General features: G+C 34.3%; 1 protein-coding gene and 1 pseudogene across 1 annotated transcript; both read left to right on the top strand.

Moving 5' to 3' along the window:
- The first annotated feature begins 3,177 nt into the window (after nt 1-3,177).
- Nucleotides 3,178-6,900, top strand: LOC129941012 (esterase B1-like). Its single transcript, XM_056049549.1, has 5 exons — nt 3,178-3,337; nt 4,374-4,686; nt 4,784-5,495; nt 5,573-5,748; nt 5,811-6,900. Exons 1-5 carry the CDS (start codon nt 3,291-3,293, stop codon nt 6,258-6,260), a joined length of 1,698 nt encoding a protein of 565 aa, XP_055905524.1. The 5' UTR covers nt 3,178-3,290; the 3' UTR covers nt 6,261-6,900.
- Nucleotides 6,901-9,663: 2,763 nt separating this feature from the next.
- LOC129944811 (uncharacterized) lies at nt 9,664-11,025 on the top strand (annotated as a pseudogene).
- Nucleotides 11,026-13,739: the final 2,714 nt, after the last annotated feature.

Below are 13,739 nucleotides of genomic sequence, written 5' to 3'. Positions count from 1 at the left end.
GGACTGGGACTTAGATGGTGCACGAGGGTAAAAGGCCAACATGCGTCTCGAATAGAAGAAACACATTCACCCCTATTGTGAGTTTCACCCGAAAATATTTCACCAGAACATTGTTGTTCCCCGGAATTTTAATAGCTATTGTGAATTCCACAATAGTGGTGACATTTCGAAAAAAAAAATACAATAGGACGGTGCTCTAGTTTTGCAAAAAAAATGTTATTTTCAACCCCTTTTTCAAATGAAAATGACAATTTGTTGAGTTTAAAAACTTTATTAAGTATTTCTTGTATGTTAGGAGTAATTTTTCAAGAAAAAAAAACAAACGATGGTATTCATAACCAAATTACCGAACCACACCACTCAGAACAAAAAAAAAAACCGAAACAATTCAGAACTCACTTCGAACGCAGCTAAACAGATTTTTGACAGATGAGTGAAGTGCAAATTAAAATTTTTTATAAGTTAACAATATCCGTGCATTCTGTCTTGAATTCAATAAAAAATAATAAAAAAAAAAGTAAATAAAATTCCAAAATATTCAAGGACATTTCTTTATGGACATTCCTTGGTTGTGTTGATTTTGATGTTGATGGGTCAAAATTTGTTGATGGCTCAAGGTTTGTTGATGACTCAATGACGACTCGTTTCTGGAAGGAACATCATCATGAATATTCCCATTATCACAAGTATAATCACCTATATTTAAATAGTCTATTAGATCCTCTTATGAATTTATGTATATCATCTCCGTTCGCTTCGGCTACGTCAGTTTATCTTTTTTCATCAGGGGGAGGCAAACCGAAGGGTGAGCCAAAACCTGCCACAGATTTTTTAACACCTATAAGTTGTAATAGAGCTTCTTCCACATCTGTGTACTTGACTATTTCATTAAGTCCACCTCCGGTTTCTCTTTAGTTCGCCTTATTTTCCAACGCCTTTTTCCTCACATATCTTTTCTGGTCATTCCAAACCTTATGAAGCATTTTTTAATAAATTTGGTTCTATAATAACAGTAGAACAAGTTACCTTTTTCCACTAAGATTTTGACTTTATTGGACGCCCTGCATGTTGAGATCATTTGCCGTTGTCTTCCAGAACTCTGAAATTATATCTTTATTTTCCTTCGAATAGTTTCTGGCGATATCGGGGTGTAATTGCATTTTATTCCAGAGCAACTCGCATTGCCTTCTATTTGTTGTCTTACTCCTTGAAAATAAAAAAGTAGGAATTATTTTCGATTAATTTGTTGTTATTTATACAAATTTCTTACATTTTCCGCCAAAGTTGTCCTCTTAAGTGAAAGAAAGAGTTGTCAAAGACTTGACATTCCACTAACATTCCACTAAATGATGTCTTACTAAAGTAGACGATTCTTCGTCGAAATCTCGAAAATCATCCTCTACATATATTCGATCAAACATAACCAATTTTGTAATACTATTTACTTTTATAAATGGTATAGCATGACTATAAGCTTATCCGTTGTTTCCTTATGTAGGTATATCTTTGTAATGTCTCAAGTAATTTTTGTAAAAAAGATACTAAATAGGTACATCAAATTATTAACTTCTCATAGGAAATTATTGTAATCTGTCCGATTTGGCAAATTGAAAATTTGAACATCTCTAATCTCTATGTTTCAAGCTCCCTAGAATCTAAGTCAAAGATTTTTAGAGAGATGTCTGTGTTAAATTTTTAGAAAACTCGAATTGACAGTTTTTTTTATAAATAAAGGATTTTGGCTTCAAACTTATTTCATCTTCTAAAAAATATAGTTTCCATCATTAAGTCCATTTTGGAAAAGATCAAATTGACAGTTTTCTTACTGGCTAAAAATTGATTTTCGACTCAGATATGTTTTCAAGAATTTAAAATATTTTCTTCAAACTTATTTCATCTTATAGAAAACGACATTCAGTATTTTTTTTTAAGAATAAAACGTTTTTTTTCCTACAATTTAAAATTGGTAAAAATTTATATTTGATTCTCGAAATCTCGTATATAAATTAAGGTATTGGATTCTAAATGATTTCATTGTGTGCTTAAATTTTATTGTTGGAAAAATCCAATCTATTTTTTCTCACAAAAGAAATAAAAACATTAAAAATTTTACTGAAATTGATAAAATTGGTTTTCAACTGAAAATCTCGTGAACAAAAACAGACATTGAAATCAAACTTATTCTCTTACTAACTAACTAACTTTTAGTTATTTTTTAAATCAATTGACAACTTTTTTTACAAAACACGAAAACCTTCAAAAACATCATAAAACTGATAAGAAATGTGTTTCGAGTGAGCTTCTCTTTATTATCATAGTATTAATACGAGTGTAAAAATATCAACTATTTTATTGTTAGTTAAAGAAAGATTAAAAAGAAAATTTAAGCTTTTGAATTATGAAATTGTAATTGAGGATAAAGTGTTTTTCTTTCAAATTTGGATTTTTTGAAACTAACCTTGTGAATTTCTTAGCCCAGCTTTAATGGGTTATCAGGATTTAAAGACGATATAATAATGGAATAAAAGGAAAGTTTCCTTTAAATTCATTGAAAGGCAATCTGGCTTTGATTAATCTTTTAAGAAATCTTTGTTATCATGAATATTATTTTTATAAGAACGTAATTGCATACCATACGTTATCTGCTTTAAAAACCTACTTATTTTCAGAAATCAATTTATTTGATGTAACCTTTTGCGTTATAACACCAAAGATTCATCATTTACACTTGAGTGATATAATTACATATAGAGTTAGTTATATATATTACCAATTAAAATAATTTTCTCATTAATAAAAACATATCATAAAACTAAAGTAAGCGTTTACACACAACTTGAGATTTGTGCAATAATTAATATTATAGCTAATCTGTAGTACAAATAAATAGGTATTCAATTGACAAAAATGTAGCACATAGTTCATTTATTATGAATTCAAAACCGTATCTACATATGTATTTTGACAAACTTCATCAATGGAACTTATCTGGTAATTATCTTGATCACATCATGCATTTATTTCGATTTCAATTTCCAATTTCCATATCAACGGAATAGCATCAAATGAAATGTGTTCTATACCCTACTACAGCTTGTTTCTTATCTGGTGTACATACCTATTATCTTATTCATTGCGGAAAATATTGAAGGGATATTGTTTTGTATTCGCTCAAGTCAAATTCAGTTGTGCGTATACCCTGTCGTAGAAAAGAACTTTTTATTTTTTGTATCTAGATACAAAACATTTTTTCACATCGAACGAAAAGCTTAAATTCTAATTTCATCAATATGGACATTGAAATAGGCTATTTGGACTTAATAAAAATGGGCTTTAAGTATGTATTTAAATAAATGTATAGAAAATGTGTGCAAGGAAAAAACTGTGTTGGAAAATAAAAGTTTAATTATAGAATAAAGTACAAACGTCCATAAATATACACAAAAACGAAACTGAAACTGCGTGTTTAATACTAAAAAGCATGAATTGTGTTTGTGCAAAATTATAACATGAACTTTATTTAAAAAAGAAAAACTGCTTTTTGCATGCAACAGGCTTTTACCTACGCGTTTTTATAATTAAGGGGTACCTAACTACTTGTTAGCCATAATATATGTCTTGACAATTAAATTGCAAGGAAGTGATTTAAAAAACATTTGTTTACTTCTTACAATATTCTACGTCATAATATGCCAATAAATAAAACAAAACAACACAACTTAGAATTAAATTAGTTTTGTTTTCATATAAAGTCTAACAGTACACATATTCGATTTATGGAGAAATGATGTCATATTTGCATTGGCATTAATTAAGTTGGATCTGGCGCCAAAATTCTTCAAATGGCGGAGCCTCTAATATGACAAAAAGCTTTCAACTGAATTAATATATAGTTTTTTGTTTAGGTTATATCCTTTTGTTAGTATTTTGTGAAACTATAATTGGTAGTCTTCTGTTGATTTCGAAATCGAAAATAAGTTCTAATTGTTAACTGTCATGCGTTCTTGATTCATCAGATTGAATTGATATTTTTTGTTTATAGCAAAATATATTACATATCTTATTATGTTCTTCTCCTAAACGGAGGGAAATAGACCCATACCAACACACCCTACTAAGATTTCCTCATTCTAAAATTTTGTTGCACCTTATGTCAATCACCCTGTATCAAAACACAAAAATGTTGAATATTTTTAATGACGAACGGAAAAGATAAAAATCGTGCCTACTTTGTATTTCTAACTGTTTATAGCTTAGTAATTTAATATAAATAAATTAAATTAATTAAAAAGAATAATCATTAAGAAAATAGCTTTCATTATATTTGCTTTCCTTTTTTTATAATCAAACTCTATGTTTATTTTAAATTTCAGACTTGCTGGTCATAAATTTCAACAATATCGATTAAAAACAAACGAAACAAAGATTATCGCTACGACCGATGGAAAACTTAAAGGTGTTAAACGAATCACAGCTTATAATGATACATATCATAGTTTTGAAAAAATTCCATTTGCAAAACCACCCGTTGGTGATCTAAGATTTAAAGCTCCGGAACCGTGTGTCCCATGGGAAGGTGTTCGAGATTGTTACTCACCAGGCAAAAAACCTCTTCAGGAACACATTATATTTGGAAATGTTGATGGATCTGAAGATTGTTTATATTTAAATGTTTATGTTAAAAAGGTAAGGCACATAGCAACATAACACTATGAGATCTACAAAATTAAGATAAATATAAAGTTTAAGGAATCAAGGGGTACTATAAAACAGTATATTTCAGCTTCTCTCTGAAAACCCTCTGCCAGTTATGGTTTGTATTTATGGTGGAGCATTCCAAGTTGGAGAAGCTTCTAGAGATGTTTATAGCCCTGATTATTTTATGAGAGAAGATATTGTGCTGGTTATGGTTTCATACCGCCTGGGACCTTTTGGTTTTATAAGCTTTAAAGATCCTTCACTTAATATTCCTGGAAACGCAGCCCTGAAGGACATCGTATTAGCCCTAAGATGGGTTAAAAAAAATATTCAATACTTCAATGGAGACGCAAATAATATAACTCTTTTCGGTGAGAGTGCAGGTGGAGTTTCCACACACTACATGATGATAACAGATCAAACCAAGGGCTTATTTCAAAAAGCAATCGTTCAGTCCGGCAGTGTTCTGGCCTCATGGGCAACTACTCCCTACAGCAGCTATCCATACAGACTTGCCCTTGCAGCGGGCTATAAAGGTGAAGAAAATGAAAAGAAGATTTGCGAGTTTTTAACGAAATGCAATGGAAAAAAAATTATCACTGCCCAAAAGAATCTACTCACCGAAGAAGAACGTCGTGATCGATTAATTTTCATATTTGGACCAGTTATTGAACCATACATAACCGCCCATTGTGTCGTTCCAAAACACCCGGTAGAAATGTTAAGAACTGCTTGGAGTAATGAAATTCCACTGATAATCGGCGGATGTTCTTTTGAAGGGCTTTTTAGCTATGCAGGTATGACAATCAAGTCAAATATAAAATTAAGAAAAACCATTTCCTAAAACACTTTTGTTTTATTTTTTGTCATATAGAAACAATAAAATCTCCAGGAAGAATAAATAACTTGGGGGATTGCCAGCATATTGTTCCACCAGAACTTTGTCCAGATCGAACAACCGATCTTTGTAAGGAACTTGGCTTGAAACTGAAAAAGGCACATTTTGGAGATAATCAACCTTCAATAACACATCTATATTCATATTTAGACGTAAGAATATATTTGTTGAAGGCTCTCTAATATATATTTTAAAATCTCTTTTCAACTCTTAGCTTATGTCTTATAGACTTTTTTGGCATGCAATTCATCGTGCTCTACAGTCCCGTTTGGCTTACGCAAGTGCACCGACCTACCTTTATCGATTCGATTTCGATTCGGCGTTCTTTAACCATTTTAGATTGTTAAAGTGCGGAAAAGAAGTTCGAGGTGTTTGTCATGGCGATGATCTGTCATATCTCTTTTACAACATTATTTCTGTGAAGCTCCAACACGACAGCCCCGAATATAAGACCATGGAGCGAATGATCGCCATTTGGACACATTACGCAGCAACAGGAGACCCCAACACGGATCGTATACAACCTGTTGTATGGAAGCCAGCTGAAATAGACGAATCTCCAACAAAATGTCTTAACATAAGTCATGATGTGAAGTACATAGATTTGCCCGAATCAGACAAGTTGAAAATTTGGGATAGCTTGTATACCAAAGATTTGTACTAACTGCAGACAGAAAATCCATATTGTGTTTTTTAGAACAGTAACTGGCATTATATAGATAAGTAATAGGTGTTTGTTGTAACGGCTGGTACATCATTAGCTAATTTGCTTCTTCAATGGGCTCTGTGGTACTATTTGTATGTATGTGGCTTAGCTATATATTCCGCGAAAAAACAAGGCTTTAGTGAAGGCCATTCACTAGCTTTAATCGCGAGACTCAACTGTCGATAAGAATTTTGCTATGGGTTTATTATTTTTGAAAATTGATAAAAGTGCAACTTGTTAAAATTTTGACGAACAAAAAATTAAGTATATTTTAATACTTAATGAATAAAGCGAAATTTTAATATTGTATTAATTTATTGAATAAAAGGTGACCCTCGTAATAGGGATACTTGTACCTTGGCGATTTAAGCAAAGTTGTATTTGAAATTCTGTGTTCTCAAAAAAAAAAATATCTTGTTTTGTGAATTAATATGTATCCATATAATCAAAATTTACAAAAGCACAAACTTTTAAATCTCAAAAGATAAAACGAATTCATTAAATTTTGTAATGTATACATGCATTTATGTGGTATAAGATAGATTGTATTTATTCTGAATAAAAGTTTATATTTATGTTGTTTATAATATTTTCTAAACATTTGAGTTTTACTTAAAACAAAAAAAAAACATCATCGTGCCGGAAGATTTTAATTTCAAATAGACACATAAAATGAAACTGGTGTGAATTTTTTTTGAAACATACGATTCATCCACGAAAGTATTTCTATTATACTCAAAGGGAAATCTCAAATTGAAGGTATTTCTATAAGAGGTTTAATTTTGATAAATAAAGAACAAAGTATTTTTTTAAGAGAAATCAAAAACTCTATTGTAAAGAGGAAGGTGTGATAAACAATGAAGAAGATTCTTTTTTGGGATTTGCAATGACCCCTTTTCACATTTGTGGAGCTATGTCCTCGATAACTTTATGGACTCCATTTTTAAGGCCTTCACTCTTTGTGGATCATTGGCATTGGCTATCTTTTAAAATCAAGGAAAATGTCTTGATGTTCTAAATCACAAGATCTTGGTAGCGATCTGTATTCACTTTTTCTAGAAATAACACCACCGTTAAACTTTTCTTTCATAAAAGACTATGACAGCAAAATTGACAATATTAAACAATTTATATGCGTTTTTGAAGTGTGTATCATTTAATTTTTTACTATAATGGCCTAGTTTTACTTCTCAAAATTCAAAAGATGACAATAGCTGCCCAAATAGCGTGCTTTTCAGAATTAAGCCTTGTATCGGAAAATGCTCTGCAATATGAATACATATTAAAGTTTTTTAACAGTGTTATAATTTTTAAAGAATAAGTTATTGTTTTGTTTTTTATTTTTTTTCGCTATTGGAAATTGTACCAGATTAAAATGAGTCTGTTCAAATGTAGTACTCGTGGCATGATGGTTAGTACGTTGGACTGTCATGCCAGAGGTCTTGGGTTTAATCCTTACCTACGTCATCAAAAGTTTTCTTCACAAGAAGTGCCTCTTGCGAGGAATTGACAAATCCTCCAATGCTTAAAGCTGCAGGTCCCCTCCATCCCTGACAACATTACTTGCACACAGAATTGGTTGATATTTATAAGTCACTAGACGTTATCCATAGACTGTTGCGCCACCCAATATAATTTTTTTGTTGCTCGAATGTGTTTAAACAATTCCATTTTCAAGTATATGATCGTTCGTAATCCATTAGTTGGTTTCTATATTCACGATCAAATTGTTCGCAAAAAAAACTACGAGCAAAGTCAAACAAAATGTTGAGCCTCATGAGTATATGTTGGCTGGACGATCCTGACAGCGGAGTTCGATACAGTCTGCTGAAGTGGTCCTTCCATATCCGTAGCATTGACTGCAGTTCTTCTATGATGTTTCCTCTTTCGTATTTAAAACCTTCGGTTCGAGGTTTGTGTACCTGCGATTTTTGTTTCACCTGCTCATAAAGATTAAGAATTTTATTTCTGCTTGGGAACCTCTTAACATCTTCGACCGAATGGTTCTCAATCTCCCTCTTTTTTAAATCTCGGCCATTTTTATACAAATTCCTCTGATGAGTGAATAATATTTTGGGAAGTTTAAATCTACACAATTTTCAGCGTTCAGAATTTAATTAATTAATTCCAAAATGAGTTCGGTTTAATATGAGAATATTATTAGTATAATGACGATATAGTTTCATATTTTGATTCTTTTGGGGCTACTGTAAATAGGAGGACACAGTAGCCAAGGTTGTTTCCTTCAGGATACGTGGGTGGTCATACCCTCACAGGGACACTTCCATCTCGCTCTCTCCTCACTAGAAGAGTTTGATATCAGTGTGGCTAGTTAAGACGAATTCGGGCTCTATTTTTATGAACCAGTTTGAATTTTTAAAATTTTTTTTTCCCGGCATGTAAATACGTGACGACGTTCCAGTGCTACCACAGCTAGAACCCCCCCCCCCACACCGACGAAAAAGGTCCGAGTCGATGTAAGCTCCTCGGAAAGTTAGAACATAAATGATGCTGTAGTTTTTCATAGCTTTTTTGTCCGGCCCATCCCATCGAATTTAATGTATGGGGGTGAAGTCTGCTTTATAACAGTCCAGAGCCTCCTATTACTTTTGGGCTGCACGTGGCCTATTAATGGATCTAAAATTCCACGTGCATATTCGAACTTCCTTGTCCTTAAAGCGTTTGCGTGGTTTGTCAACAGTAAATACGTCCGTATCCAAGATTTTTAAGTGATCGGAAAGTCACCCCGAACGCCTCAACTTCCAACCTGGAGGATCAGATTCTTAGTATAGCTTTAAAGATGGGAAGCCGGGTAAATCTCTCCTTACAAACCTGGGCTTTAAATATGTCGTAGAAGCCCTATAAGTTGTTCACTACGTACTTCAATCTCCGCTGCCGTCCTTCTGAAGGACTGAGATGCATTTGTGAAAACCCCTCTCATAGTCTATCTCGTTTGTTACATCCAACAACTTTTCAATGGGTTTGGAACCCAATCTGAGGTAGTAGGCATAGGCACCCAATATTCACTGCGGGAATGTGAGAGTAGGCGTATGCGTAACTAGAAGGAGGTAGATTTTTGAGAAAAAAAAGCTGTGGACGTTTGTGTCCTGTTGAAGGCACATGTCATGAACAATTTAACATCATGTCACATTCTCTCGTTGTCCGTTGTGGGGTGCGCACGCGTCGAAAGCTTTCTCCTTTATCAGTAGAACTATCAAAAATGTTTTGCAACTCGTGTAATTAAAAAATTAAAACTTAAAAAAACTTGTTTGTGGTAATTGCAGAAAGGCTTCGCATATTTCTTGTTTAAATCTACCGCAATTCGAATTGGACGATTTGAAAAAGAACAAAAGAACTTTGGATGTGTAAAAATTGCATTTCATCTAAACATCGTCGCGGTTCATATTGCAGTTTTTCTTCAGATAGTGGAACTTTCTCGCATAATTCACCAAAGCCGTCATCTAAAATTACACTTGAAATAATTCATTCGGAAATTCTAGCAATTAAAGAAATTCAAAGAAAACAGATTGAGGAATTGCATATCAAAAACAAAGAGTGCGAAAATAAAATTGTATTCTTGGAGGATAAGATCACTAAACTAGAGCAACAATTGATAGCCAACACAATTGAAATTTATAATATTCCCCCCCAAAACAACGACTTCAACAACTTAGATTTGGCGCTTAAAGTGTTTCGTAATGGATTGGAGGTGAATGTAACTGAGAATGATATTGATTACTGTTACATGAAAAAAATTTTGAAGAGTAATCCGAACTCAGAAAAAAACGATCCACAAAACTTTACCAATATTCTTCAAGTCAAGCTTACAACTCGTCATTGCAAAGAGAAAATAATGAAGGGAAGAAATGAGAAGAAAGAGCAGCTTACAACTAGTCTACTCAGCTCTGAGTTGTACAGAGGATGTACATCAACGAAGCATTAACCTACCAGACCCGTCAATTGTTCAAAGCTGCAAAGACTTTCTCAACAGACCATGTCCAAGGTCATATCTGAGGTTTTAACTTCAATCGAAAGAGTAATTTGTCCTCTGCTTATCAACTTTAAAATGACAGAGGAAGAGAAAAGGAAGTCAAAACGCCATTTTTGGGAAAAATCGCAAATTCCTGGTGCGATTGGTGTTGTCGATGGAACGCATATACAACTTATTCGGCCGGCTATTAGTGAACAGCTTTTTTTCAACAGAAAGCTTAAGCACAGTATTAATGCAATGGTACAATATATGCAAATATACAAAGAAAAACATCTTAAGATAAAAATACTTTTTTTATACTAGATATGTGACTATACTACAGCTATAAGATCTGTAAATGGACGATATGGCGGCGCATCTCATGATTCTCATGTCTGGGGGCTTAGTGCTGAAAGAGCATATCTCAAACGCTGCTTTGAAAATGGAGATAGATCGTCATGGATCTTAGGTAAGTAGCTAGACAATTTAAAATAAAATAATTAAAAAAAACATTTCTCAGGAGATTCTGGGTATCCTTTAGAGCCTTGGATTATGACACCTTACAGAACGGCAGCTGAGGGATCGCTTGAATCGAAATTCAATTAAAAATTTTCGATTTCGAGATCGATTATTGAACGCGTTTTTGGTGTCCTAAAGGCAAGGTTTCGATGTCTTTTGGCGGCAAAGGAACTTCATTATCCGCCCGAGAAGGTAACACAAATTTTAAACGTTTGTTGTGCACTCCACAATCTGTTTTTTTTTTTTTTTTTTTTAAATTCATTTTTATTTATTCAATCTTAAACCTATCTTAAAGCTAGACAAAAATTCATAAAACTAGCCTAATTATCCATAACTTACAACTAACTTAATGGTCCCATACGGACACTCTAAGCTAAACTATAACACTAATTACTAATGCCTTTCGGCCTTAAGATCTATTTTACTTCTATTTAAATTTTATTTGTTTTGTTTTAATTAGAAAATTTTGAAAAAACTAATATCAATAACCTTTTTTTTATTTATTTTTACTTACAAACTACTTAAAATAAGGTCCTTAAATAAAACTTAAAAACTAACTTAAACTACCTATTCTACCTATAAACTACTTAAAACTAGAACAACCACAGCAGCAAATCTAACTATCTAACATTTTTGTTTTTCATATTTCGTTGTCTTTTTTTTTTTTTTTTTTAATTTTTATTTATTTTTTTTAAATGATTTTTAATGTTTTTTTTTTTTTTTTTTTTTATTTTTTGTTTTTTTTTATTTTTTTTTTTTAATTTTTTTTTTTCGTGCCACCATGCCTATTCTACTTAAAACTAAACCCTAAACATAAAACAAGTATGTAAGCCGGCCAAGGCTTAAAACCCCATCCCGACTACCCACTATCAAGTGCCGATTGAAGCCACCAAAACTGGTTCTCCTGCTTCACCCTATCAGTTCGGTCCCGTTCGGACACAGCCCTACTGAACCGAAGGAGCTCTGCTCCACCTTGTGCCATGACGTCCCGATTGTACAGGAGTCGCCTATCCACGGTTCTTCGTCTGACGTGGTAGATTAACGGAACTGCCAATCTATCCTGTATCAGACCGCATCTATCTAAAAAGAGGAATGCCTCTGGGGGAATGAAGCCGCTCAAGCGTGCACTCTCAAAATACTCGTCGTTCGGATAGAACGCCCCGAAAATTAAATTGTTGGTCGAAGACATAGCTCTTGCAATGTGACCTCGAACGAGTTTTATCACGAAATTGTCAATTCTGTTGATTCGAGCCCCGTTGTATAGGACCTCGTTTGAATAGTAATGCACATAAGAAGATTCGGCTGTTCGATATAAGCCGGTACAGCGTCGTAAACACTGCCGCTCGAACACCCGAAACCTCTCCATCTGGGAAGGGGCAACGTTGAACCACACAGGACAACCATAAACGATCATTGGCCGTATGAGGGCCATGTAGCAAATTACCTTCACTCTGGGGTCAAGCCGACTGCTAAAAAACAGTCGTTTCGTCAGAGCGAAGGCTCCTCTGGCCCTGGTCAGAGCAGCATTTATATGTCTGTCGAAATATAAATACTGATCTAACCAGATACCGAGGTACTTCACTACATTTTTGCTCGCCAATGGCTGCCCGTGAAGATCAACGATGACCATCTTGCGCCAATTCTTACACGTATCCCTCGTGGCCCTAGCCAACGGAGTCCGGAACAGAATTGTCTCTGACTTCTGGACATTTATTTTCAGTTTCCAGTCGTCGCAATATCGCTGAATCTTGTCGAAATCACGCTGCAAGAGATTTCTAATAACCTCAACCTTTCGGGCCGTTCTGTACGCAATTAGATCGTCGGCGTACGCAATTGCCTTTGTAAGACTACCTATCAGATCGCTGGTGTAAATGCTGAAGAGAATCGGCGAATTCACCGCTCCTTGTTGAAGACCATTTTTAATTGAGAATGTTGTGGTAGAAGTTACATTGCCACTTTTGACAACAAACTTTCTACCGTTAAGCATATCATAAAGTATATACAACAATGGCTTGCTTATGCCAAGCCTGCTCAGTTTTAGGTAAAGACCCTCTAACCATACGGTGTCAAAGGCCTTTTCCAAATCAACCAGAACAGCACCTGTGCATTGTTGTTTTGATTTATTCCATTGGATATCAGAAACGAGTTTAGACGCAGCATGAATTGTGTCATGACCCGCCTTGAACCCGAACTGTTTATCCGGAATTATTCTGTTGTCCGCAGCCCACTTAGTCAGAGCCCTATTAATGATCTTTTCGAAAACTTTGCTGATGCTCGGAAGAAGACTTATCGACCGAAGATTTGACGGGTTGGAGTTGTCCTTTCCCTTTTTCGGGAGAGGATGAACCACAGCGGTCTTCCAATGCGCTGGATAATATGCATTATTCAGTGCATTATTGAAGAGCGTGGTGTATATGTCAATTGCTTCCATCGGTAAATGTCTTAGTACAACGTTGGATATACCATCGACACCTGCTGACTTTTTGTTTTTTATTGAATTGAAGATGAGCTGAAGCTCAACCTTCGTCACTAACAAGGGACTTGGTTCCGTTTGCTCGGCGATTATGGCATTTGCCAAGGAATCGTCATTGAACCGCATGAAACCGTGGTTCTCAGATCGCCATTGTGTCATATCATTTCGAAGGTAAAAGTGATTAAGTAGGGCTCTGTTTTCCAGGTCGTGGTTGGGGCGAATGCTAACATTCACCTTGTACACTTGCTGGAAAGCAGCTCCCACCGCCTCCACTTTTTCCTTCGGATCTTCAATTATATAAAAGTCATCGTCAAAGATGGCTTCTTCTGGATCTATTTGCGCTGTCATGAGTACGTCTCTGTTTTCTTCGGTTCTTTGGAGTTTAAGACACGGAAGGTCATTATCGTTTTTTTTCCTGAATATCTTGTTGATTTTGGGGAACATACTAGGGTCACTCGAATTAACTGACCGGATC

Source organism: Eupeodes corollae, chromosome 1 (assembly GCF_945859685.1).
Source record: "Eupeodes corollae chromosome 1, idEupCoro1.1, whole genome shotgun sequence".
Lineage (NCBI taxonomy): Eukaryota > Metazoa > Arthropoda > Insecta > Diptera > Syrphidae > Eupeodes > Eupeodes corollae.
This window is presented reverse-complemented; position numbering and strand designations above follow the sequence as displayed.

Excerpts from the sequence above, each read along its gene's own strand:
- LOC129941012 (XM_056049549.1), top strand. The coding sequence starts at position 3,291 with ATGGACATTGAAATAGGCTATTTGGACTTAATAAAAATGGGCTTTAA. Across the intron at positions 4,687-4,783 it reads TAAATGTTTATGTTAAAAAG|CTTCTCTCTGAAAACCCTCT; the intron begins GTAAGGCACATA and ends AGTATATTTCAG. Across the intron at positions 5,749-5,810 it reads ATCTATATTCATATTTAGAC|CTTATGTCTTATAGACTTTT; the intron begins GTAAGAATATAT and ends TTCAACTCTTAG.